The sequence below is a fragment of the Coregonus clupeaformis genome, chromosome 26 (genome assembly GCF_020615455.1).
Source record: "Coregonus clupeaformis isolate EN_2021a chromosome 26, ASM2061545v1, whole genome shotgun sequence".
Lineage (NCBI taxonomy): Eukaryota > Metazoa > Chordata > Actinopteri > Salmoniformes > Salmonidae > Coregonus > Coregonus clupeaformis.
In genome coordinates this window covers 32,625,444-32,653,243 of record NC_059217.1, presented here as the reverse complement: position 1 = coordinate 32,653,243, position 27,800 = coordinate 32,625,444, and the positions used below count along the sequence as shown (strand labels likewise).

The following is a 27,800-nucleotide window of genomic DNA, read 5'->3' as shown; positions in this document are numbered from 1 at the left end:
TTACCCTGCCCCCCCAATGGACATTTACCCTGCCCCCACCCCCCAATGGACATTATCATTGTTACAGTTGTAAATATGTATATATATTATTATTTGTATTATTGTTTCATTCACTTCTCTTTTTGAGCTGCATTGCACTGGCTTGACGCAGAAAAAGCGTCTTGCCTCTGACTGGCAGCTGTAGTGTCACCGGTCGGGAGAAGGGTGAGTGGACTGTGTGTGGAAAACGGCACGTTTTGACATATAGTTCTGAGCTAAAGTTCGAATCATAATTTGATTATTTTTAGGCCTACATTGTATTTTTTTCTCCATTCGGTCCAGTTGGTTTCACATTGCCAAATGTCCAATGAAATAAAATGCCTAAACAAATCCACGTGTTTATGCAAGACATTCATTTATTGGAGAGAAATGCTCAATGTTAAATCCATCTACGATTATCAAGAAGCATAACTTGTGTATGCCAAATGTTATATTACATTAACTTAATTTGGTCTTCCAACAACATGCAGGAGGAAACCGCGCAATAGCCCCTCTAAATGCAACGTGAATAAGCTTGATAGGCTATAGCCCCGTCTCCTAATCTGCATCAGATGCACTCACACACTGACTGTACAAAACATTAGGAACACCTGCTCTTTCCATGACAGACTGACCAGGTGAATCCAGGTGAAAGCTATGATCCCTTATTGATGTCACTTCTTAAATCTACTTCAATCAGTGTAGATGGGGAGAAGACAGGTTAAAGAAGGATTTTTATGCCTTGAGACAATTGAGACATGGATTGTGTATGTGTGCCATTCAGAAGGTGAATGGGCAAGACAAAAGATTTAAGTGCCTTTGAACGGGGTATGGTAGTAGGTGCCTGGTGCACCGGTTTGTGTCAAGAACTGCAACACTGCTGGGATTTTCACAATCAACAGTTTCCCATCTGTATCAAGAATGGTCCACCACCCAAAGGACATCCAGCCAACTTGGCACAACTGAGGGAAGCATTGGAGTCAACATGGGCCAGCTTGCCTGTCGAACGCTTCGATATCTTGTAGAGTCCATGCCCCGACGAATTGAGGTGTTCTTAATGTTTTGTACACTCAGTGTAAATGTGCTGCTACTCACAGAATGTTTCAGAGTTATGGTAGGCTACTGCGTGGATTTCACTAATAATAGGCCTGCAGCGCCTCTGGGTCTTTTTCTCTGTTTGGTCTGGACTGCTTTCACACCTGCAACTAACCGCACCATGATATGAATGGAATCGGACCACCCTTTTTGAGCGAACCACGGTGCGCTGTTTAGTGCGCTCCGAGTGTGGATAGTGTTCACACCAGTCCAAAGGAAACAAACTAAGGGGGAAACGTGCCAGAGTTCGGAAAAAACGCTCCGAAACGATTTGGTATGAAAGCCCCCTGAGGGGGTAAACGCACAAGAGTTTGGAAAAACCGTTCAAAACCATTTCGGTGAAAACCCCCTTAGTGTAAGAGCCAAGAAAGCCATGCTGGTTTCAGAACTGACCAAAATGTCTCTATGGTTTGGAACTGGAGCCAAAACCCCAAACAGTTACCATAACAACCCAGCAACTACACCCAAACGGTTACCATAGCAACAAATACACACTCTATTCTCTCTGTCCCTCTGTCTTTCTCTCTTTATCCATCTGTCTATTCAATATGTACAGTGGGGAAAAAAAGTATTTAGTCAGCCACCAATTGTGCAAGTTCTCCCACTTAAAAAGATGAGAGAGGCCTGTAATTTTCATCATAGGTAAACGTCAACTATGACAGACAAATTGAGATATTTTTTCTCCAGAAAATCACATTGTAGGATTTTTTATGAATTTATTTGCAAATTATGGTGGAAAATAAGTATTTGGTCACCTACAAACAAGCAAGATTTCTGGCTCTCACAGACCTGTAACTTCTTCTTTAAGAGGCTCCTCTGTCCTCCACTCGTTACCTGTATTAATGGCACCTGTTTGAACTTGTTATCAGTGTAAAAGACACCTGTCCACAACCTCAAACAGTCACATTCCAAACTCCACTATGGCCAAGACCAAAGAGCTGTCAAAGGACACCAGAAACAAAATTATAGACCTGCACCAGGCTGGGAAGACTGAATATGCAATAGGTAAGCAGCTTGGTTTGAAGAAATCAACTGTGGGAGGAATTATTAGGAAATGGAAGACATACAAGACCACTGATAATCTCCCTCGATCTGGGGCTCCACGCAAGATCTCACCCCGTGGGGTCACAAGAACTGATCACAAGAACGGTGAGCAAAAATCCCAGAACCACACGGGGGGACCTAGTGAATGACCTGCAGAGAGCTGGGACCAAAGCAACAAAGCCTACCATCAGTAACACACTACGCCACCAGGGACTCAAATCCTGCAGTGCCAGACGTGTCCCCCTGCTTAAACCAGTACATGTCCAGGCCCGTCTGAAGTTTGCTAGAGTGCATTTGGATGATCCAGAAGAGGATTGTGAGAATGTCATATGGTCAGATGAAACCAAAATAGAACTTTTTGGTAAAAACTCAACTCGTCGTGTTTGGAGGACAAAGAATACTGAGTTGCATCCAAAGAACACCATACCTACTGTGAAGCATGGGGGTGGAAACATCATGCTTTGGGGGTGTTTTTCTGCAAAGGGACCAGGACGACTGATCCGTGTAAAGGAAAGAATGAATGGGGCCATGTATCGTGAGATTTTGAGTGAAAACCTCCTTCCATCAGCAAGGGCATTGAAGATGAAACGTGGCTGAGTCTTTCAGCATGACAATGATCCCAAACACACCGCCCGGGAAACGAAGGAGTGGCTTCGTAAGAAGCATTTCAAGGTCCTGGAGTGGCCTAGCCAGTCTCCAGATCTCAACCCCATAGAAAATCTTTGGAGGGAGTTGAAAGTCTGTGTTGCCCAGCGACAGCCCCAAAACATCACTGCTCTAGAGGAGATCTGCATGGAGGAATGGGCCAAAATACCAGCAACAGTGTGTGAAAACCTTGTGAAGACATACAGAAAACGTTTGACCTGTGTCATTGCCAACAAAGGGTATATAACAAAGTATTGAGAAACTTTTGTTATTGACCAAATACTTATTTTCCACCATAATTTGCAAATAAATTCATTAAAAATCCTACAATGTGATTTTCTGGATTTTTTTTTCTCATTTTGTCTGTCATAGTTGACGTGTACCTATGATGAAAATTACAGGCCTCTCTCATCTTTTTATGTGGGAGAACTTGCACAATTGGTGGCTGACTAAATACTTTTTTTCCCCACTGTATATTAATGCATACGTGTAGGCTATGTCTGTATGCCAGTCATGGTGGTCTCCCTCTATCCTTCCAGAAAGTGCTCTGTTAAAGCACTCTGCTCTGTGGCCTGTCTGAGCCTTACTGCCTTGTGTTTGATGTCTCCTTTTAATGACAGTCCTCTTTATTATGATCAGACAGCAGGGCACACACACACACAGTGACAGCTATTTGCGTTAAGGCTGTGATATAGTCCTGGACATTAGTGCTGGCTTGTGTTTTAAAGTCCAGACACCCTTAGACATTACTCAGGTGATACACCACTACTGATTATGTATGTGTCCCGGTTATAGAAGGGGGGGTGGGGGGGAGTGAGAAAGAGAGAAAGATAGGAGTGAGGGAGAGAGAGCGAGGGAGAGAGTGAGAATAATAGCACTTACATTGACATTTATCACAGGCGTCGTACAGCTAACTAAATGACCATCAGCCATTACATTTTCTAGGAGCTCTACAGTGTGTCTACAATGGCCTTCTGTCAGCAAGCTGCTTGGATTAAGTTTATTTAAAAAAGAAAGAAGAATGAAAGAGTGATAGTCAGAGAAAGAAACTGATTGAACTTGTATGTTTTTGTTGTACAAGAGAGCAAAGTGGAGGTAGAGGGAGGTGGAGGCAGATAAGAGTGGTGAGAGTGAGATGGGGGAGGGAGAAAGGGGTGAGTGCCAGGCAATCAGGAAGGGAGAGAGAGTCTGGAAAGCATCAGAGCTGTGTGTGTGTGGTTTTCCTCCCTGGTCTCTGGCTTGTTAATCTGTGGGTCACTGGCAGCCTCAGGTGATGAAGCAACAAGCTCTCAAAGTCTCACTGCAGAATTAGACGTTCATCCACATTCTCCAAATGCCACATTTTGAAGTTGCTTCAAACGTCAACTTTTGAGGTGTTTTTGTTACTCCTGCTGCTCTGTATCGTTCCATTTCTCCAAACGTTAAATTTTGAGGGTTAAGTTTAGGCACTCAATCCAAATGGTTAAGGTAAGGGTAAGGTTTAGGATAGGGTTCAAATAAAATATTTTTAAAACCGTTTCCACTACTGAAGTCAATGCCTGGCACAACATGGGAATAACAACCTCCTACACACACATACACACATGCAGGCACACACCCACACGCACACGCACACACACACACTGCTCCCCCAGCCAGAACTTCTACAATTTGCCCTCTTTCCCACGTTTGAGCAGCAGCTGAGATTGTAGTAAACACACTTCTACACACACACACACCCTCACCATGCTTGATGATTGAGTAACAATAACACAGAGAATACACTGGAAATAGACTTCATGTTGTGACAATCAGCATTGGATATGGATCAGGTGTGCGTGTGCGAGTGTGTTACTAGCAGCTGCTGGTGGTGTATTAGTTGCCCAGTGTGACATGCCCAGGAGAAGGGCTATAGAACACACACATCTGCTGCTGTTGATTGGGGTGGTGGTGTCGTTGGGGCTGGGAATGTGGGTCTTGCCTGTATTGCAGCTCCACTGCTGTGTGTGAGTCTACCTGCTCAGTGACATAAACTAACTGCTATGAACTAAACGTAATTAATCTCATTAAAGGGAAGATTGTTCCAAGCTTGTTTGACGACCTTTCACTTGAACCTTGGGGTGTACCAATGACTGTTGCCTCAGTGAATCAGCTGTAGCAGCATTGCCATCTAGAGGATACACCATGTAAGGACTAGCTTACTGTCCATACCACAGCACAGATCAGTCTGACTTTGGTCATACAAATACACTCCATGCATCTACCGGTACTTGGGACTATTGTAACGGTGTGCACTAAACCAAAGCATACAGTTATCAAGAGTACCAGAGGACTGTATTGCACTTCAAATTTGTGGGTATAAGACAGAGGTTAGTGGGGTAGAACTGTGGAAGAATGCCATGCTCTCTGATTCGCAGTGTCCTGGAAGCAGAAAGGGTCAGGGGCATGGGGCATAGTCGAAATCTTCAAAGACATTCCAGACACATTCTATCTTTCTTCACACAAAGGGAGTCCCCTCTTTGTCCTTGGTAGCAAGCGTCCTCTGTGTGTGCGTACGTGGGTGTCCATGTGTTCAAACCTTGAGGTCCTTTACAGTGGTATATGATCCCCAGCTATGTGGGTTGAATACCTGTGTTAGGTAACACACACCATGGTCTAGTTAAAACACTTGAACAGGTTCACATGTCAATTATTAACTATAGTTCCTCTCAAGCAACACTGAAAGCTAGTTTCCCTGTCCCAGACAAAGTATTTTCCTAGACTTAGAAGAATTTCAATGGATATTCTCCATTGGCCTTAATCCGGGTGCAGGAATCAAATTAAAACCAGTCATTGAGTTCTAAACTATGTTTTTAGTACTATTACAATTTTACATCTCAAACTAAACTCTGAGCCAAATGCACTTGTATGAAATGAGACTCCTTCACTCATGTGGCATCATGCAAATTGTTTACAGGGGTGGACTCCCATATTAAATGTGTAAAGTTTTAAAAATACATTTAGCTAGTTGTGTTAGACATTGTATAAAGGGATAAGTAGCATATGGCTTTTAAATATGTGCATGCTCTTCTCCTCCAAGTAAACAACAGCCGATTCAAAGGAGGTGTGGCATATGTCAAAACTGATCTGCAATGGACTCGGGGCATTTGCTTCCTCAGTGGGAGGAGGCGAGGACACTACTGCGTTTGCCTACTAACTAATTGATACTCTCCTTGACCACTCGACCACTTATCGGTTTCCGGGTCACGGAGGAGAGAGGATGGAGGAGTCGAGGAGAGGACGGTATTTTAATCAAATGAGAATCTCCCCATGGCGCTGAAGTCCTTTACATTACTGTGGAAGTACTGCCATCTGCTGGTAAAACAGAGTAAAGCATTGGATGGTTTCAGCACAGTGTCTGTCAACAACAGCTCTAGAGCAGTGTTTCCCTACCTTTTGGGGTGCTTGAAACCACCTAAAGCTTCTGGGGCCTCATTTATCAATATTGCGTACCCGGCGCAAGTAAAAAAAACTAAGTAAAACTAAAAACTCAGACTTAAATAGAGGTGCTAGTGTCAGAGATTGAGTACAACCAAATGGTTTTATTTGGCTCGCTCAGTTGTGGCTTGACCAATAAAAATAAAAACATAGCTACAAAGAGAGGACCATTAGGACAATTAAGTTCCTTTAGCAATGGCAAATATACCTCACGAGTAGACAACACTCACCAATAAGCCATCCATCCTCACCTCCCAACATTGATGTTCTGCAGAATGAACGACTCATGCGTTCCACCTGACCACCTTGCCACCACATTCAGCAGCGTCTTCTGCGCATCACAAAAGCCAATCACCTGCCCATAAAGAGTGGAAGCCTTTTCTGTTCACATAATTGAAATTGTTTTGGGATGATGATTTTATGGCGATGTGGGTGCCGTCTATTGCTCCATTCGTATTTGGGAACCCATTGATGGCATCATGGCAAATAAACCCATCTTGACCTGTTGTGTTATGGTGTATGGAAATGGTATGTGTTACTGTTCATTTTGCTGATGATTGCATCCAAAACTTTGGCTCATCGAGGGCTGTGAGATGCCAAATCAGCAAGCTCTTGCTGAAAAGTGCCAGTTGCCAATTCCCCGAGGGTGGATAGACATTTTAGCAGACGCTCTTATCCAGAGCTACTTACAGTAGTGAGTGCATACATTTTCAAATTTGTTCGTACTGGTCCCCTGTGGGAATCGAACCCACAACCCTGGCGTTGCAAGTGCCATGCTCTACCAACTGAGCCGCACAGGAAAGCACTTAGATATGCAGCGGAATGGCATGAGTTTGCCTTTTTAAAGTAGGTCTTAAATCCTCGCAAAAATCCTATAAGTTCGTTTTTTTGGAAACTATATCTGATGAGCCAATCTATACTTTCTGCAGAAAAAGCCCCATCTGTCTCTAAAAACGTGCTCTCAGCGAAATGCAGCGTGTGCCAAATCAGAGCAATCTCTCATTACCTTTCCCATTCTCAGTCTTATAAAGTATTTCAACAGTGGTAACTTTCACACGTACCTCTCATCTAACACATTACTGTACTTTATATGGATTGTTATTGTAACAAATGCAATGATGTGGTCGAATTATAAAGCATGTTAAGATATGTTGCATGAATTCACAATGGAAATACAATGAAATTGAAAAAGGATTTAATTATTACTCACAATTTCAACATATATTTTCCCCATTCTATGCTTGACAAGCAGTTCCCTTATTCCATCACTTGGCACTGTGCAAATGCATGGCCAGTTGTGGAAAAAGTACCCAATTTCCATACTTGAGTAAAAGTAAAGATACCTTAATAGAAAATGACTCAAGTAAAAGTCACCCAGTAAAATACTACTTGAGTAAAAGTCCAAAAGTATTTGTTTTTAAATATACTTAAGTATCAAAAGTAAAAATCATTTCAAATTCCTTTGGCATGATTTTTAATTTACGGATAGCCAGCAATTTACGGATAGCCAGCGGCACACTCCAACACAGACATAATTTACAAACGAAGCATTTGTGTTTAGTGAGTCCGCCAGATCAGAGGCGATAGGGATGTTCTCTTGATAATTGTGTGAATTGGACCATTTTCCTGTCCTGCTAAGCATTCAAAATGTAACGAGTACTTCTGGGTGTCAGGGAAAATGTATGGAGTAAAAAGTACATTATTTTCTTTAAGAATTTAGTGGAGTAAAAGTTGTCAAAAATATAATTAGTAAAGTAAAGTACAGATACCCCCAAAAACTACTTAAGTAGTACTTTAAAGTATTTTTACTTACGTACTTTACACCACTGTGCATGGCTATGCATAAATGTATGCACACTCAAGCGAACGTTCATATTGATAAATCTCACTTTGGGTGGGAATGATCCCACGCATGGTTTATGCACAGACTTGTTTACATACAGTTGATAAATGAGGCCCCTGGCCTTCTGTGACTCAAGTACTAAACCAAACACTTGTTAACTGGCTTTCCATTATTCTCTAAGGCCTCAGCTCTATCTAATCGCACAGAATCATTACAGGAGGTAATTCAGGGTAATTACCTCCTGTTTGTATACTGGTCAAATGGATACTTTCCATCCGTGAGGTCAACACTGATCTATAGGAGATTAGATGTGATCTGTGCAAGTTTTTAAAACTCAAAACAATTCAAGTGAAAGCAAAGTTACCATTCAGTTACTGGAAGGATGCATTTTCTAAGTATTGAAGCAGAGCTATATTCTACCCAGTTAAACATGGCATGGATTTCTAGCTTCATATCATAACCACCAAAAAACACACACCCACAGTGGTTGCTCCAAAAGTGTGTTTATTGGGGTAGTAACACTACAATGATAAGTTCATTTCAAAGCCTTGCTCCACAGAAGACATGACTATGAATGGATTAATGGATACTTAGTGAAGATGTACAGTGGGGAAAAAAGTACTTAGAGAGCCACCAATTGTGCAAGTTCTCCCACTTAAAAATATGAGAGAGGCCTGTAATTTTCATCATAGGTACACGTCAACTATGACAGACAAAATGAGAAAAATAAATCCAGAAAATCACATTGTAGGATTTTTAATGAATTTATTTGCAAATTATGGTGGAAAATAAGTATTTGGTCAATAACAAAAAAGTTTCTCAATACTTTGTTATATACCCTTTGTTGGCAATGACACAGGTCAAACGTTTTCTGTAAGTCTTCACAAGGTTTTCACACACTGTTGCTGGTATTTTGGCCCATTCCTCCATGCAGATCTCCTCTAGAGCAGTGATGTTTTGGGGCTGTCGCTGGGCAACACGGACTTTCAACTCCCTCCAAAGATTTTCTATGGGGTTGAGATCTGGAGACTGGCTAGGCCACTCCAGGACCTTGAAATTCTTCTTACGAAGCCACTCCTTCGTTGCCCGGGCGGTGTGTTTGGGATCATTGTCATGCTGAAAGACCCAGCCACGTTTCATCTTCAATGCCCTTGCTGATGGAAGGAGGTTTTCACTCAAAATCTCACGATACATGGCCCCATTCATTCTTTCCTTTACACGGATCAGTCGTCCTGGTCCCTTTGCAGAAAAACAGTCCCAAAGCATGATGTTTCCACCCCCATGCTTCACAGTAGGTATGGTGTTCTTTGGATGCAACTCAGCATTCTTTGTCCTCCAAACACAACGAGTTGAGTTTTTACCAAAAAGTTATATTTTGGTTTCATCTGACATTCTCCCAATCCTCTTCTGGATCATCCAAATGCACTCTAGCAAACTTCAGACAGGCCTGGACATGTACTGGCTTAAGCAGGGAGACACGTCTGGCACTGCAGGATTTGAGTCCCTGGCGGCGTAGTGTGTTACTGATGGTAGGCTTTGTTACTTTGGTCCCAGCTCTCTGCAGGTCATTCACTAGGTCCCCCCCGTGTGGTTCTGGGATTTTTGCTCACCGTTCTTGTGACCCCACGGGGTGAGATCTTGCGTGGAGCCCCAGATCGAGGGAGATTATCAGTGGTCTTGTATGTCTTCCATTTCCTAATAATTGCTCCCACAGTTGATTTCTTCAAACCAAGCTGCTTACCTATTGCAGATTCAGTCTTCCCAGCCTGGTGCAGGTCTACAATGTTGTTTCTGGTGTCCTTTGACAGCTCTTTGGTCTTGGCCATAGTGGAGTTTGGAGTGTGACTGTTTGAGGTTGTGGACAGGTGTCTTTTATACTGATAACAAGTTCAAACAGGTGCCATTAATACAGGTAACGAGTGGAGGACAGAGGAGCCTCTTAAAGAAGAAGTTACAGGTCTGTGAGAGCCAGAAATCTTGCTTGTTTGTAGGTGACCAAATACTTATTTTCCACCATAATTTGCAAATAAATTCATAAAAAATCCTACAATGTGATTTTCAGGATTTTTTTTCTGTCATAGTTGACGTGTATCTATGATGAAAATTACAGGCCTCTCTCATCTTTTTAAGTGGGAGAACTTGCACAATTGGTGGCTGACTAAATACTTTTTTCCCCCACTGTAAGTAGTGAGATGCACTGATTAAAGTATCTAAACCAACAAGACTCAACTCTTAAAGAGATGATTGGTTACACTATGATAGGACTACTAGAGGTGGATACTATGGCAGTGGGCCTATCTGGGCTTTGTGTTGTGTCCAGGATGACTATGTGGCGCCCACCTGAGGCTCAGAGCTGTGTGTAGCGGAGGTATTTTTTCCCAGAAGGCAGCTCTTTGGTGGTGACGCCATTGGGGAAAAGTTCAGCGGCCTCGGCATCAGAGAGAGAGGGAATAACCATACACTTCTGACCAGGCTGAGAGAGAGCGAGGGAGAGAAAGAGAGAAATATTAAGTTAAAAAACAATATGGCACCTATAAAGTCTCCACTCTCTCCAAATTCTAAGTTAGTCAGACGTTTTCAAAGTGTTCTAATATCGAGATGTGAGTAACTTTCAATCAACAGGGGGGTGTGTGTGTACCTTCCAGTCGACAGGTGTGGCCACCTTCTTGAGAGCGGTGAGCTGCAGAGAGTCGATGACACGGAGCAGCTCGTCAAAGTTCCTTCCAGTGGTGGCAGGGTACAAGATCGAAAGCTTCATCTTCTTATCTGGACCAATCACAAACACCTGGTGGAGGGACCAAAGGGGAGGGGTCATATAAACAAACACCAATTTGATCTTCATTTTCTTCGGCAAAAATGTTGTCGTTTACATCTCATGGATGTGTCTGTGACCTAATACTCACACAGCGTGCGGTGAGGGGCATGCCATCTTTGTCGAGCTCATCAGGGTCCAGCATGCCCAGCTGAACTGACAGCTCCCTCTTATCATCAGCGATGATGGGGAAGGGCAGGGGAGAGCCCGCACTCTCACTGTTAAACGCCATCACATCCTACAGAGGGAGAGAGGTTAGAGGTCAGCGATAATCAGGAAGGGCAGGGGTCTGTATCACCTTTACTGGCTGTCATTTTGATCATTGACGTCTTTACAGACTTCAGTAATTAGAAGAGTAAAAGTGTCATTTCTTTGCTCAATAACTCACTCTACTGTTATCATGATGTGAACTACAAACAGCAGAACCTGTGACTGTATGTAGTATAACCTACAGTACTGAGAACTATAACTCTGATCTGAGTGACTCAGCTCTTTCACAGACACATCAACATCAGGGTGACTGGATTGGAACAGGTTGTGGCCAGAGTGAATGCTATTATAAATGGGGGCCATTAGTCTGGACAGTTACAATTTAAGTCGGAAGTTTACATACACTTAGGTTGGAGTCATTAAAACTCATTTTTCAACCACTCCACAAATTTCTTGTTAACAAACTATAGTTTTGACAAGTCGGTTAGGACATCTACTTTGTGCATGACACAAGTAATTTTTCCAACAATTCTTTACAGACAGAATATTTCACTTATAATTCACTGTATCACAATTCCAGTGGGTCAGAAGTTCACATACACTAAGTTGACTGTGACTTTAAATAGCTTGGAAAATTCCAGAAAATGATGTCATGGCTTTAGAAGCTTGTGATAGACTAATTGACATCATTTGAGTCAATTGGAGGTGAACCTGTGGATGTATTTCAAGGCCTACCTTCAAACTCAGTGCCTTTGCTTGACATCATGGGTAAAATCAAAAGAAAATCAGCCAAGACTTCAGAAATAAATTGTAGACCTCCACAAGTCTGGTTAATCCTTGGGAGCAATTTCCAAATGCCTGAAGGTACCGCGTTCATCTGTACAAACAATAGTACGCAAGTATAAACACCATGGGACCACGCAGCCGTCATACCGCTCAGGAAGGAGACGTGTTCTGTCTCCTAGAGATTAATGTACTTTGGTGCGAAAAGTGCAAATCAATCCAGAACAACAGCAAAGGACCTTGTGAAGATGCTGGAGGAAACAGGTACAAAAGTTTCTATATCCACAGTAAAACGAGTCCTATATCGACCTAACCTGAAAGGCCGCTCAGCAAGGAAGAAGCCACTGCTCCAAAACCGCCATAAAAAAGACAGACTACGGTTTGCAACTGCACATGGGGACAAAGATCTTACTTTTTGGAGAAATGTCCTCTGGTCTGATGAAACAAATATAGAACTGTTTGGCCATAATAACCATCGTTATGTTTGGAGAAAAAAGGGGGACCCTTGCAAGCCGAAGAACACCAAACCAACTGTGAAGCACGGGGGTGGCAGCATCATGCTGTGGGGGTGCTTTGCTGCAAGAGGGACTGGTGCACTTCACAAAATAGATGGCATCATGAGGAAGGAAAATGATGTTGAAGCAACATCTCAAGACATCAGTCAGGAAGTTAAAGCTTGGTCGCAAATGGGTCTTCCAAATGGACAATGACCCCAAGCATACTTCCAAAGTTGTGGCAAAATGGCTTAAGGACAACAAAGTCAAGGTATTGGAGTGGCCATCACAAAGCCCTGACCTCAATCCTATAGAAAATGTGTGGGCAGAACTGAAAAGGTGTGTGCAAGCAAGGAGGCCTACAAACCTGACTCAGTTACGCCAGCTCTGTCAGGAGGAATAGGCCAAAATTCACCCAACTTATTGTGCGAAACGTTTGACCCAAGTTAAACAATTTAAAGGCAATGCTACCAAATACTAATTGAGTGTATGTAAACTTCTGATGTGATGAAAGAAATAAAAGCTCTACTATTATTCTGACATTTCACATTCTTAAAATAAAGTGGTGATCCTAACTGACCTAAGACAGGGAGGTTTTACAAAGATTAAATGTCAGGAATTGTGAAAAACTGAGTTTAAATGTATTGTGTATGTGTATGGTGTATGTAAACTTCAGACTTCAACTGTACATGTTTACAGTTGTAGAGGTGTTAAAATGGTGGAGATAGTTGCAGTGTTCACAGCAGCAGTATTAATCTCTTGTGGAAAGATTCTGTGTGTAAACTGAGAGAATCTGTTGGGATTGAATGGATTCATAAGATAAGAGCAGCAGTAGTTCCGGTGTTTGGGTTTTTCGTCACTGGTTATTTGGACAAATCCCGATTTCGCAGGTGTTAGCACATTCGGCTCATAACTTGCAAAGAGCGAGGGTTTTAGCTCCTCGTTCCAGTTCCGCTTCTTTTTCTATCATTTCTTGATCTCTTCTCTTAACGTGGATGGACCCAGAACTTAATCGAGCAGTTGACCAATTACTTGAGACTTTAGTTCTGAGTTAACCGAGATTACAGAAGTATAAACTGCAGTGTAATGGCTGGTCTGGTCTAATCAAAAACTGGACATCAGACAAAAATAATACTCCTCACTGTGGGAAGGAAGGCTGCCATTAGTCATACAGGTTCAGCCAGAGGTGGTTGTGTGTGTGTGTGTGTGTGTGTGTGTGTGTGTGTGTGTAGGGAGAGGGGGTGGGAAAACTTGATTCAGTGAACTTCAAAAGGTTAACTTTTCATTGAAAAAACGTGTTGAGAACTTTGGAGGACGGGGGAGGTGCTTCTGTAACCTAGCAATCTAGCCATCTGTCCAATCACCAATGCCACAGTATAAGATTTGAGAACTTGGCAGTCCAGAGGAACTCGTTCCCCTGTTGGACCAAAGAAAGGCCTTTAAGGGAGGGGGTAAAACGTTCAGGCCCTTGCAGATAGAAATGTAATGAAAAGCTAACACTATTCCCTGTTATACTTGACAGACAAACATATCTGTTCTACACAATATATTTCTGTAGAGAAATGGCCATCTGTGAATGCAGTTGAGATGGAGTGTAACAGCTGTGCTGACTAAAGCAGTCTCAGGGGGATTACACAGGGTGTGTATGCATGCAATATTAATTTAGACATGGCTGACAGTGTTTGATATGGTAGTAAATCTGTGTGAGAGAGGCCGTCCATATTGTAGTTATGCAATGTACGGGAATGTGCTCTCTACATTTTAACCACTTAGGCAATGGATGCAGAGAAAGGGGTAGACAGACCTTGCTCCAGGCGAGGTGGTCCGCCACGCTGTCGATGGACAGCGCAATCATCTTGACGTGGCGTTTCTTGAACTCATCGCTGATCTTGGCAGCACAGGCCAGCTCTGTGGTACACACTGGAGTAAAGTCCCGGGGGTGGGAGAACAGGATACCCCATCTGGAGGAGAGGAGAGAGGGAGGGAGGAGAGTAAGTATATGCAGAGGAAAACATTAGGCTAGACCACGACTGCCCAACCCCGTTGGTGGTTTTCACTCCAACCCCAGGTGTTCCTAACCTGATTAATCTTATCAACCTGCTAATTATTAGAATCAGGTGTGCTAGATTAGGATTGGAGCAAAAACCTACAGGACAGTAGCTCTCCAGGAACAGGGTTGGGCAGTCCTGGGTTAGACAGTGTGTGTGAGTTTTATTTAATCCATTCACTTTTACTAAATGAGAGGCAGTGTGACCATCTGACTATGTGAGGGAAGGTGGAAGGAAAGACTGAAAATCAGGTGACTAGTCTCTGGAATGTGTGGTTCACCAATGATGCAACAATGTATGTGAGACTGTGTGAAGAAAATAACAGGAAAACTAGAGTGCTTTGTAGAACCACACCTTTTTAGCGTCATATTACATCCAAATAATAGAGACAGGGTCATTGAATATAAAAGCAAGCCCTCTAAACATTGCTCTCCTCCTTTCCCACACCACTCATTGTGTCAGACTGGGACAGTATGGTTAGAATTATTTTTCAAAGTAGCGTAACAGGTGGTCTTCTGTAGGACAATACAGGTCAAGACAGTAATTGTGAATGGTTTTTACTGAAGTACCACAATCATTTGCACATCATTCTGTATTATAGCAATAGTCTATAAGAAAACATTAAAACTGTTGCACTAGAAACAGAGCTGTACAACCACCAGTGTTTGAATGGGGGACTGTTAGGGTGTTGCAATAACAGAATAATCTCTGGCCAATCATGTACTGAGTGCCAAAACATCCAAATGAGAGGCTTTTAGCTACAGAGAAAAATAAATAACTACCCAAACAAATACAGTGAAACATTTTATCTTGAGATTTGTATAAGTTTCAAGTCATCTTCTTTCCTCTACCACCCCTCCTCTCTCCCATCCCTCCATATTGGACCACAGCAATGGCAGTAGAAAAACTAAATGAATTTGCTCTGTTCAGTAGAAACCTAAATCCCCTAGAGGGGGTGTTGAACCGGTCTCTAGTTCTGCACAATCATTTAACCCTGCGGCAGGAAATGCTTGAGTGTCCCCCCCCACCCCCCCTCCGGCTGCACCACACACGGCTGTGCAAAGCCAAAGTTATGCAATATAATAATTTATGTGTGTGTGAAAGAGCACCCCAAATCTACCATGTTGGAGGGTCCTTCCCCCGTGCCAACCCTTATCCCTACCCTGACCCCTTTATTTTATTCTATTATTTAACTATAGCCATGGCTACTGGAAAAAAAGCATGGCCCATGTTAATGATTGAGCTATAAAAACACTGGAATACATTAGGTATAATTCTGCTGTGTTTGGTCAACTTTTGATAGCACTGCTCCCTCTCCACTTTGGAAGGAGTTTGTTCATGCTTATGTAACGGCCAAACCTTTGACCAAGCCGACTGTGTGTGTGCACGTGCGTGTACGCATGAGTGAGATGTAAAAGCTGCTGCCTTCGCTCATCTATTGATACTTTGATCAGCAGACACAAAGCCAAAAGCGAATGGGAGCGCTGACACACAACAATGGCAGCCTTGTCTGCTCAGTCACAAACTCACTGCAAGCTAGTTTAAGTTGTGTTCATCTAAACAATTGCGCCTACAAATAAGGATGGGACAGCTGGATATAGCTGCACACAAATCTATATGCACATCACAACAACTGAATTTAATGGGATGTTCAGATTGTTGCAGAAATAATTGCAATGTATAGGCAGCATAGACAAGCCTCTCACATTTTGCAGAATATAAATATACAGTGCATTTGGAAAGTATTCAGAACCATTCCCTTTTTCCACATTTTGTTACGTTACAACCTTATTCTAAAATGGATTAAAGTTAATGTTTTCCTCATCAAATCTACACACAATAAGCCATAATGACAAAACAAAAACAGGTTTAGACATTTTTGCAAATTTATGAAATATAAAGAACAGAAATACCTTACATAAGTATTCATACCCTTTGCTATGAGACTCGAAATTGAGTTCAGGTGCATCCCGTTTCCATTGATCATCCTTGAGATGTTTCTACAACTTGATTGGAGTCCACCTGTGGTAAATTCAATTGATTGGACATGACTTGGAAAGGCACACACCCGTCTATATAAGGTCCCACAGTTGACAGTGCATGTCAGAGCAAAAACCAAGCTATGAGGTCAAAGGAATTTTCCGTAGAGCTCCGAGACAGGATTGTGTCAAGGCACAGATCAGGGGAAGGGTACCAAAAAAGTTATGCAGCATTGAAGGTCCCAAAGAACACAGTGGCCTCCATCATTCTTAAAAATAGAAGAAGTTTGGAACCACCAAGACTCTTCCTAGAGCTGGCCGCCCGGCCAAACTGAGCAATCGGGGGAGAAGGGCCTTGGTCAGGGAGGTGACCAAGAACCCGATGGTCACTCTGTCAGAGCTCCAGAGTTCCTCTGTGGAGATGGGAGAACCTTCCAGAAGGACAGCCATCTCTGCAGCACTCCACCAATCAGGCCTTTATGGTAGAGTGGCCAGTCGGAAGCCACTTCTCAGTAAAAGGCACGTCACAGCCCGCTTGGAGTTTGCCAAAAGGCACCTAAAGGACTCTGACCATGAGAAAGAAGATTGACCGAAACCAAGATTGAACTCTTTGGCCTGAATGCCAAGCGTCACATCTGGAGGAAACCTGTTACCATCCCTAAGGTGAAGCATAGTGGTGGCAGCATCATGTTGTGGGGATGTTTTTCAGCGACAGGGACTGGGAGACTAGTCAGGATCAAGGGAAAGATGAGCAGAGCAAAGTACAGAGAGATCCTTGATGAAAACCTGCTCCAGAGCGCTCAGTACCTCAGACTGGGGCGAAGGTTCACCTACCAACAGGACCACGACCCAAATCACACAGCCAAGACAACGCAGGAGTGGCTTCAGGACAAGTCTCTGAATATCCTTGAGTGGCCCAGCCAAAGCCTGGACTTGAACCGCCCCATCCAACCTGACAGAGCTTAAGAGGATCTGTAGAGAAGAATGGGAGAAACTCCCCAAATACAGGTGTGCCAAGCTTGTAGCGTCATACCAAAGAAGACTCAAGGCGGTAATCGCTGCCAAAGGTACTTCAACAAAGTACTGAGTAAATGGTCTGAATACTTATGTAAATGTGTTATTTCCTTTTTTTTTTTTTTTTAATACATTTGCAAAATTTTCTAAAAACCTGTTTTTACTTTGTCATTATGGGGTATTGTGTGTAGATTGATGAGGGAAAAAACAATTTAATCAATTTTAGAATAAGGCTGTAACGTAACAAAATGTGGAAAAAGTCAAGGGGTCTGAATACTTTCCGAATGCACGGTATCTGGTTACAGTGCCTTCAGAAAGTATTCATACCCCTCGACTTATTCCATATTGAACCAGGTTTTCTAGGATTTTACCTTGTGCTTATAGCTGTATTCCATTTATTTTATCCTAAAAAACTCCCTAGTCCTTGAGGATGACAAGCATACCCATAAAATGATGCAGCCACCACCATGCTTGAAAATATGACAAGTGGTACTCAGTGATGTGTTGGATTTGCCCCAAACATAACGCTTTGTATTCAGGGCAAAAAGTTAATTTCTTTGCCACATTTTTAGCAGTTTTACTTTAGTGCCTTGACTAAATCCTGCAAACAGGATACAGGTTTTGGAATAATTTGCTAAAAAATCTAAAAACCTGTTTTAGCTTCGTCATTATTGGGTATTTTGTGTAGATTGAGGGGCGAAAACAAATGTATGTAACAAAATGTGGAAAAAGTCAAGGGGTCTGAATACTTTCCGAATGCACTGTACAATCATGTAACTAAAAAAGTCGCTGGAAATACATTTCAATTATGTATTGTTTTATTGAATAGTTATGACTGGTTCGAGATATGTCATAGAATGACGGTGGCGAAGTATATCATAGAGTGGTGAGTAGGAGGAGCTCTGCGGACCCTTAGTGTCCAGAAGTAATTTTAGTCAGTGTGATCTGTTGAGTTGCTATTTTCTCAAGTTCTCACTCATTCCTGGATTACTCATATTAATAAAGTCTGATTTAAATCAACAAATACGATAGTTAGACACGAGAAAACAGCAACTCTACAGATCACAATGACTACAATGAATGGCTAAATTACTTCCAGACAAGAAGGGTCCGGAGCTCCTCCTCCTCACCACTATTTTGCTACGTGTAGGCTACTTTCTGTAATTTGTCTCAATATATTTAATGATGTGTAGCCTAACGTGCTTAATGATGTGCCAAATCTGTGATTTTGTGCATTTTTATTGGGTAAGCATTAGAATAAGCCGCCTCAATATTTGCATGTTATAAATTGTTCATATGAAAGAATATTACCCCTAGTTGTCGAACACATCAAGAACAAAGTTAATATTATTTTAATGCCAGCTAGGGTAGAACAATGACTTATTCCTTACAATTATGTCTGAATTATTCCACAAAAGAGTCTTATTCTGGGAAAATATTTTCCAGGACATTAAAGCTTGTTGGTGAAACCTAGCCAATTTGGCGGGTAATCTTTCAGGAAGATAATTCGATTTCAGTAAAAATGGAAGACCTCCCAACTTATTAAACACATTGTTTGGAATGAAATACCAAATTGATTCTGTATTGACCAAACATATTTTCAACCAATTGATCTTGAAAATGTAATTTATGTTAACAAAATCCAACATTTCCAGACCTCTTATTTGAGAGAACTGACTTTTTCAGTTTGAGAGACTTATTTTTCCAGATGATGTCAAGAAAGGTCTTGTTGATCTCTTTACAGGTAGATGAATTTACAAATGAAGACAGCGGTTGGTACAAAATAAAAAATGATAATGTATGCACTCACTAACTGTAAGTCGCTCTGGATAAGAGCGTCTGCTAAATGACTAAAATGTAAAATGTAAATGTACACAAAGCGAGACAATCCCTCTGCCTTGGACAGAAGCACTCTCCCAAGTATAGATAGATTATTAAATATATTCTTGGTTCTTAATTTTAGGAGAGAAATTATTATATTGTCTGATTAAGTGATTTTTAGATAGATGTATTCCTAAATATTTACCACAGTCCTTTAAAATGAATATTTTCTATTTCTTTATCAGTCATATAAACATACGATTTCACATTTAGAAACATTTAGTTTTAATCTAGCTCTGACTACTGATAGCTACTTTCTTGAGTACAGAAGCAGAAGTGATATGTGGTTGTCCCACCTAGCTACTGTATCTTAAGATGAATGCACTAACTGTAAGTCACTCTGGATAAGAGCGTCTGCTAAATGACTAAAATATAGAAAAATGTTTTTCCAATACCTTTCGGAATTTATTTATGTGATCAACGCCATTCACAGCGGTCTAACTACACTAATGAAAACTCATCTTAGCTTTGGTGATGATCACAGAGTTTATCCAGAACTCAGCCTGGAAGGCATGGGTTTACTTGAGAAATCTTGTAACAAATACATAAAAACACATTTTCCATTCACGGAACCAATTTACACCTAGCGGAAGTTTTGTTGGGAACATGTTTATTTCTGACATTGTCTGGAAAAAAGCTTGGTTGATGCCTTACAAATACTGTATACCAAACAAATGTAAGGAAGTGCACTTTAAGATTCTGCATAAGATACAGTACCAGTCAAAAGTTTGGATACACCACCTCATTCCAAGGTTTTTCTTTATTTTTACTATTTTCTACATTGTAGAATAATAGTGAAGACATCAAAACCATGAAATAACACATATAGAATAATGTAGTAACCAAAAAAAGTGTTTAACAATTCAAGATGTATTTTATATTTGAGATTCTTCAAAATAGCCACCCTTTACCTTGATGACCCAACACACCTCCAGGCTGTCTAAGGGCTATTTTACCAAGAAGGAGAGTGATGGAGTGCTGCATCAGATGACCTGGCCTCCACAATCCCCCGACCTCAACCCAATTGAGATGGTTTGGGATAAGTCGGACGGCAGAGTGAAGGAAAAGCAGCCAACAAGTGCTCAGCATATATGGAACTCCTTCAAGACTGTTGGAAAAGCATTCCAGGTGAAGCTGGTTGAGAGAATGCCAAGAGTGTGCAAAGCTGTCATCAAGGCAAAGGGTGGCTATTTGAAGAATCTTAAATATAAAATATATTTTGATTTATTTAACACTTCTTTGGTTACTACATGATTCCATATGTGTTCTTTCATAGTTTTGATGTCTTCACTATTACTCTACAATGTAAAAAATTGTAAAAAAAAAAAAAAAAAAAACTTGAATGAGTAGGTGTCCAAACTTTTGACTGGTAGTGTATATACACATGTAATTCTATGTTATCCAAATTTGTTGACATTGATGATATCTGCGTTTTCTGCTTACACACTTGTTCTATGAATGTAAATCTGTGATAGAGTTTTGGGAAAACCTTGCAGAAAACATATTTAGCTTTTTGAACACTACCCTTGTTTTTGACATGAAGGATATCATATGTTACTATTGCAATGATAACAAGACCATATACTTTTTTCTCGTTGCCAAATACTTTATACACAAACATAAATTCCTGAATTCCATAACAAAATTACAAAAATGTCTGATTTAATTTAACCATCTTGTTTAGACATTATTCACAGTTACTAGCATCTCCTTGAATCATTATGATATTTTTCTGAGTGAATACAATTGCACTTTATTTTTTTCAAAAACAAATATGTATTTAAAGTATTTTATTGTTTTTACCTGTGTTTTGTTTTATGTTAGACATGTCAGTTGTTGATTGCTGATCATTTGTATAATGAATATTTGTGCCTTATATGTAATTTGTACTTTGTATCGTTTTGTAAAACAAAAAATTTTAAACAAAAAAAATCTACCAAAAATAAAATAAACATCGCTATCCGGAAACCGGGGCACAGTCAAGTGTGTATATGTTAAAAACAGGAATTCTTTATATACAAATCTAATTTTACGAGTGTCTTACATTATTTCAATGGAAATTGAGGACAACATATGTTGTAACAAACCGTTGTTTATCAGCCCAGTAATGTTGTTCAAATTCGCTTTCCATATGACATGGACTACGGCGTTACATGAAACTGGTCCTGGACCGGTGCTTAGCGTCTATAATTACCATCATGTTATATGACGCTTGTGTCTTCCGTGTATGACACATTTCACGCTGAGCTCGTGGCAATGGACATTCAGCCAAGTCTGTTATTGTCTGTACATCCAATGTTACACAAACACACAATCAGTAAATTATTAGGCTACTGTTTGCAATTCTTCCGTGTATGACAAATTTCACGCTGAGCTCGTGGCAATGGACGTTCAGCCAAGTCTGTTATTGTCTGTACATCCAATGTTACACAAACACACAATCAGTAAATTATTAGGCTACTGTTTGCAATTGAGTACGCAATCACACCGACTTCTTTAGCCTACAAAAGTAGCACTTACGAGTTTCCTAAAAAGTCATGGAATTTGATCTTGCCGATGGTTGTCTCGGCTTCGAAGTTAGGGAACACGTCTCCTAGCAGTATCCCAGGCATGGTTCTCTTTTCGCCGTTAAGTGACGGGGTAGTGTTCTTCTTCTTCTTCTTCTTCGGTAGAGTTTCACGGCGGGTGGCATCCAATATTTATGGTGCATTACCGCCACCCACTGTACAGGGGTAAAAAATGAAAATTACAGAATTCCTCCCTTATGTGGAAAGCTAAGTGAATTGTGTTGATATCACAAGTTTACTGGAGAACTGAGACCAAGTAGAGACTTTGGACAGGGTGGATATGGTATAATAAAGGCAGTTTATTCAGAGGTAAAGATATCTGGAAAAGCGTGCACGGACTCGTTCGTCAAACTCGTAGGGAGCTATCTGAAGAGAGCCCCGAAACATTGTGTGCAGACATTTTATGCAATAAATGATGTAGGTTGAATCTAGTAGTTCTGATCTTCTGATTGGTCCTGGTGAGTTGGGCGAGGTCCCCTCCAGGCTAGTGTCACTGTTGCATTGGCTCTGAGTAGAGTTCTCTGTCTTCAAATGTTCAGCCTAAAAGAGGGGATTTTGTGTGTGTGTGTGTGTGTGTGTGTGTGTGTGTGTGTGTGTGTGTGTTACAGTGTGTGTGTGTGTGTGTGTGTGTGTGTGTGTGTGTGTGTGTGTGTGTGTTAACAGTGATGATGTGTGTGTGTGTGTGTGTGTGTGTGTCAACAGTGATGATGTCTGTGTGTCTCAAGGGAAACTCGTGAGATGGAACAACTGAGAGGCCTATGGCGTGGGTGTTGTCCTTGGCCACCTGGTGACAAGATAGGACCCTTTGTCCATTGTTCTTGGATAGGAACAGAATTTATACAAAACAAGCTCCTGACCTTAATAGATCTTAGCACAACATCTTACTCAACATATCACATTCCATATTCACTACGACAAATATATTTACTACGACAATTGCAGCAGCAATTTTTATAAGTTAACCAAGATAGACGAAAGCCTGTCGTTTCCAATGGAAACAAATTAGTCATAGTGGGCAGAACAAGCAAGGAGGTGGGCAGAACCAAGCACGAGCTAGCGAGATCCTATTGGCCCGTTCTAGCATACATCTACATATTTCCGTTATGGAACGCCTGCTCTGTGATGTGCGCGTGTGCAGTAACTCAATTTGCATTTGCACTCCTTCTAAACAACGCGATTTTTGAAAACTTTGCCAAAGGGTAAAGTCTACAAAACTTAGTCCACTCTGTTCATAACATATTCTAGTTTTCGGAAAATAAAACTGTTTCATCGATGTTTCATTGATGAGAAAATATGCAGAATGTCGGCCAAAATCCATCTCCTTCCATCTTCTACCACTGCCGGCCACTGGGCTTCCTCTCACTACCATATTTGTACATCCGGTGAAATATCTGTCTCATTGTTCTATCTGTGGCGCTAGGCTGCATTGAAAACAAATCTCCCCTACATCCCAATTCCCCGTAACATGGCGGAGAATTGTGCTTGAGCCTTTTACTTGGTCCACCAGCTTCAAACGGGGGGATTTATTGGGCTAGGCTTTGGCTACACAGGACCCTGAATGAATGGACAAAAGGGGAGGGGTTAACATTTTTTACTTAAACTCATCCCCACCAATCGGAGCTCAATGAGGCACAGGTGACTTGTGTAAAGTTTACTATTTATTTTCCCTAATTCATTTTTATATAGTTACATTTTTATTAAGATTAGGCTACTAGCCCTAATATAAAATGTCTTGCAAGCTTAGCCTATTATTGGCTCTGACATCATAGTATAGCAAAACCAACATCTGGCTATAATAAGTACTATGCATATTCAATCATATTCAATAAACAAGTTTTGTTCATAATAAGGCCTACACACATTTAGACTACCGTAAAATTTCAAATAAACGCAGTCTCAAATAGCCACCTGTCCCTTTTAATAGCCGGCAACGGCACACATTTCAGCAAATAAACCTCTGTTTCAAATAAACGCCGGGTCTAAATGAATTGTTTACGAGGTTACCACTAATTACCATTAATTTACTTTTGAGGTTTAATGTTTTATTTCTTACATTAAATAATTCAGTAATGACTGGAAAAAATTATGTCAATCATCCGTTTTTTATCGGCAGTAAGAAACTGCTAGCTAGCTATTGGCTGCTAACAGCTGAGAACTGCTAGCTAACTGGCAAGCACAAAAACAGTCAACAACTTCGGGAATACAGAGTACAGACCCCCAGAATAACCCTCTAGTGGCGAAAGTAAGAACTGACAAAATGCACAGTCAAAGAGGAGAATAATTATTATTGCTGGATGTGAATGCTGGACTTTGTAAACAACAGCTGGTGCACAAAATCAAATACTAAGGAAGTCTCGAGGTTTTGCTCGCCTGAGGTAGAGTATCTTAGGATAAGCTGTAGACCACACTATTTACCAAGAGAGTTTTCATCTATATTTTTCATAGCTGTCTATTTACCACCACAAACCAATGCTGGCATTAAGATTGCACTCAACGAGCTGTATAAGGCCATAACTAAACAGGAAAACTCTCATCCAGAGGCAGCGCTCCTAGTGGCCGGGGACTTTAATGCAGGGAAACTTAAATCCGTTCTACCTAATTTCTACCAGCATGTTAAATGTGCAACCAGAGGAAAAAAAAACTCTAGACCACCTTTACTCCACACACAGAGACGCATACAAAGCTCTCCCTCGCCATCCATTTGGCAAATCTGACCATAACTCCATCCTCCTGATTCCTGCTTATAAGCAAAAATTAAAGCAGGAAACACCAGTGACTCGGTTAATAAAAAAGTGGTCAGATGACGCAGATGCTAAGCTACAGGACTGTTTTGCTAGCACAGACTGGAACATGTTCCGGGATTCTTCAGATAGCATTGAGGAGTACACCACATCAGTCACTGGCTTCATCAATAAGGGCATCGATGACGTCGTCCCCATAGTGACCGTATGTACATACCCCAACCAGAAGCAATGGATTACAGGCAACATCCGCACTGAGCTAAAGGGTAGAGCTGCCGCTTTCAAGGAGCGGGACTCTAACCCAGACGCTTATAAGAAATCCCGCTATGCCCTCCGACGAACCATCAAACAGGCAAAGAGTCAATACAGGACTAAGATTGAATCGTACTACACCGGCTCTGATGCTTGTCGGATGTGGCAGGGCTTGAAAACTATTACAGACTACAAAGGGAAGCACAGCTGCGAGCTTCCCAGTGACACAAGCCTACCAGACGAGCTAAACCACTTCTATGCTCGCTTCGAGGCAAGCAACACTGAAACATGCATGAGAGCACCAGCTGTTCTGGATGACTGTGTGATCACGCTCTCCGTAGCCGATGTGAGTAAGACTTTTAAGCAGGTTAACATTCACAAGGCTGCAGGGTCAGACGGATTACCAGGACGTGTACTCCGAGCATGTGCTGACCAACTGGCAAGTGTCTTCACTGACATTTTCAACATGTCCCTGACTGAGTCTGTAATACCAACATGTTTCAAGCAGACCACCATAGTCCCTGTGCCCAAGGACACTAAGATAACCTGCCTAAATGACTACCGACCCGTAGCACTGACGTCTGTAGCCATGAAGTGCTTTGAAAGGCTGGTCATGGCTCACATCAACACCATTATCCCAGAAACCCTAGACCCACTCCAATTTGCATACCGCCCCAACAGATCCACAGATGATGCAACCTCTATTGCACTCCACACGGCCCTTTCCCACCAGGACAAGAGGAACACCTATGTGAGAATGCTATTCATTGACTACAGCTCAGCGTTCAACACCATATTGCCCTCAAAGCTCATCACTAAGCTAAGGATCCTGGGACTAAACACCTCCCTCTGCAACTGGATCCTGGACTTCCTGACAGGCCGCCCCCAGGTGGTAAGGGTAGGTAACAACACATCTGCCACGCTGATCCTCAACAAGGGGGCCCCTCAGGGGTGTGTGCTCAGTCCCCTCCTGTACTCCCTGTTCACCCATGACTGCATGGCCAGGCAGCGCGAGAGCATCCTGACTGGTTGCATCACCGCCTGGTATGGCAACTGCTCGGCCTCCGACCGCAAGGCACTTCAGAGGGTAGTGCGTACGGCCCAGTACATCACTGGGGCCAAGCTTCCTGCCATCCAGGACCTCTATACCAGGCGGTGTCAGAGGAAGGCCCTCAAAATTGTCAAAGACTCCAGCCACCCTAGTCATAGACTGTTCTCTCTGCTACCGCACGGCAAGAAGTACCGGAGCGCCAAGTCTAGGTCCAAAAGGCTTCTCAACAGCTTCTACCCCCAAGCCATAAGACTCCTGAACAGCTAATCATGGCTACCCCCACCCCATCTTTTTATGCTGCTGCTACTCTGTTAATTATTTATGCATAGTCACTTTAACTCTACCCACATATACATATTACCTCAACTACCTCAACTAGCCGGTGCCCCCGCACATTGACTCTACACCGTAAACCCCCCGTATATAGCCTCCCTACTGTTATTTTATTTTACTTCTCAACACTTTTTTTTTGTTGTTGTTTTATTTTACTTTTTTATAAAAAAATTAATGCATTGTTGGTTACGGGCTGTAAGTAAGCATTTCACGGTAATGTCTACACCTGTTGTATTCGGCGCATGTGGCAAATAAAATGTGATTTGATTTGATTTGATTTAGTATAGGAGCTTAGTAATGGTAAAGAGCTCTCTGCTTAAAGGAATAAAGAAGGCATATTGCTTTGCACATATGGAGGGGTGAAACTACAAGATAGTTTCACCACTTCCCCTGCCTCAGGGTTGGTTCCTCTCTCCCACTTTCACTCCCCACAGCCATTCTGAGCGTACAGCCAAGGACACATCTGGCAACCATAGATAGCTCAAGGAGCAGAAACAGACTTGTTATTGTTCTAAGATATCCAAGATTACGTAGTAGTGCGGTCGTGTATTGTGTTGTGTCCTCGTGTAAATAGCCAGTTTTTTTAGTTTTTTATCTTTTATTCTTATATATTTCTCTATCTCACTTTCCATCCTTTAACTAAATATACTTTTCCTGCAACACACCTCACCCAAAATGGAACGGAATCTATTATTTCTTTATTTTTATCAAGAAGCTACGGCTGAAACTAGCCAGCTAGCCAGCTAACTAGCTACTTGCTATTAGCCACCATTAGCGGTCTTCACAACTGTCCGTGGCCTGCACTACCTACCAGCCAGCTCTAGCCTGGACAATTATCGGCCAGTCTGCACAGGCCCATCTCCCGGCTATCTACCTCTCTGTCAACCGGACGGGACCTCCTAGTGTCGACACGGAGCCCCACCGATCCATCACGGCTGGTCTGCCGACGTAATCGTCTGATGTGGTTTCAACAGGCTTCCCGTTGCGACGACCATAAAGATCCATCTGCTAGCCCCGGCCCAATAGCACGCGCAATCAACAGCCGTGCCTCCTGCTCACCTGTGCTTTAGCAGCCTACGATCTGCTCCCGGACTTACTTAGTGCTGTTCACTGGACCTTATGATCACTCAACTACACAGCTAATGCCTGCTGGACTGTTCCTTTACACGGAACCCCATCCTGTTTATCTGTTTAGCCTCAGCCCAAACTTTCGTCAACATTACCAGTTGTTGCCTTAGCCCTCTCGAATAACACCTGTGATTGCGTTATGCCTCTCTCCCATGTCAATATGCCAAGCCTATTGCTGTTTGGGTTAGTTCTTATTATACAATTTCACTGTAGAGCCCCAAGTTCAGCTAAACCAGCCTCAGAGAGCTCCTTTGTCCCACCCCCCATACACGCAGAGACCGGCTCAATCGGTACCTCCAGTGATGCTATCTCTTTCATAGTTACCCAATGCTTAGGTGTACCTCCACTGTACTCATATCCTTCCATATCCTTGTCTGTACATAATGCCTGAATTTATTCTACAATG

General features: G+C 42.0%; 1 protein-coding gene across 1 annotated transcript; it reads right to left on the bottom strand.

Moving 5' to 3' along the window:
• Positions 1-10,214: 10,214 nt before the first annotated feature.
• Positions 10,215-21,972, bottom strand: prdx6 (peroxiredoxin 6). Its single transcript, XM_041848886.1, has 5 exons — positions 21,843-21,972; positions 14,205-14,361; positions 11,005-11,151; positions 10,740-10,886; positions 10,215-10,574 (listed from the first exon to the last, which is right to left on the bottom strand). Exons 1-5 carry the CDS (start codon positions 21,932-21,934, stop codon positions 10,449-10,451), a joined length of 669 nt encoding a protein of 222 aa, XP_041704820.1. The 5' UTR covers positions 21,935-21,972; the 3' UTR covers positions 10,215-10,448.
• Between the last annotated feature and the right edge of the window lie 5,828 nt (positions 21,973-27,800).

Bases quoted from the DNA above. Each gene is read 5' to 3' on its own strand.
- prdx6 (XM_041848886.1), bottom strand. From the start codon at position 21,934: ATGCCTGGGATACTGCTAGGAGACGTGTTCCCTAACTTCGAAGCCGAG. The intron at 11,152-14,204 runs GTCTGTCTACCC...CTCCCTCTGTAG, and splicing joins ACCACCTCGCCTGGAGCAAG to GATGTGATGGCGTTTAACAG. The intron at 10,887-11,004 runs GTGAGTATTAGG...TCCCTCCACCAG, and splicing joins TGCCCCTCACCGCACGCTGT to GTGTTTGTGATTGGTCCAGA.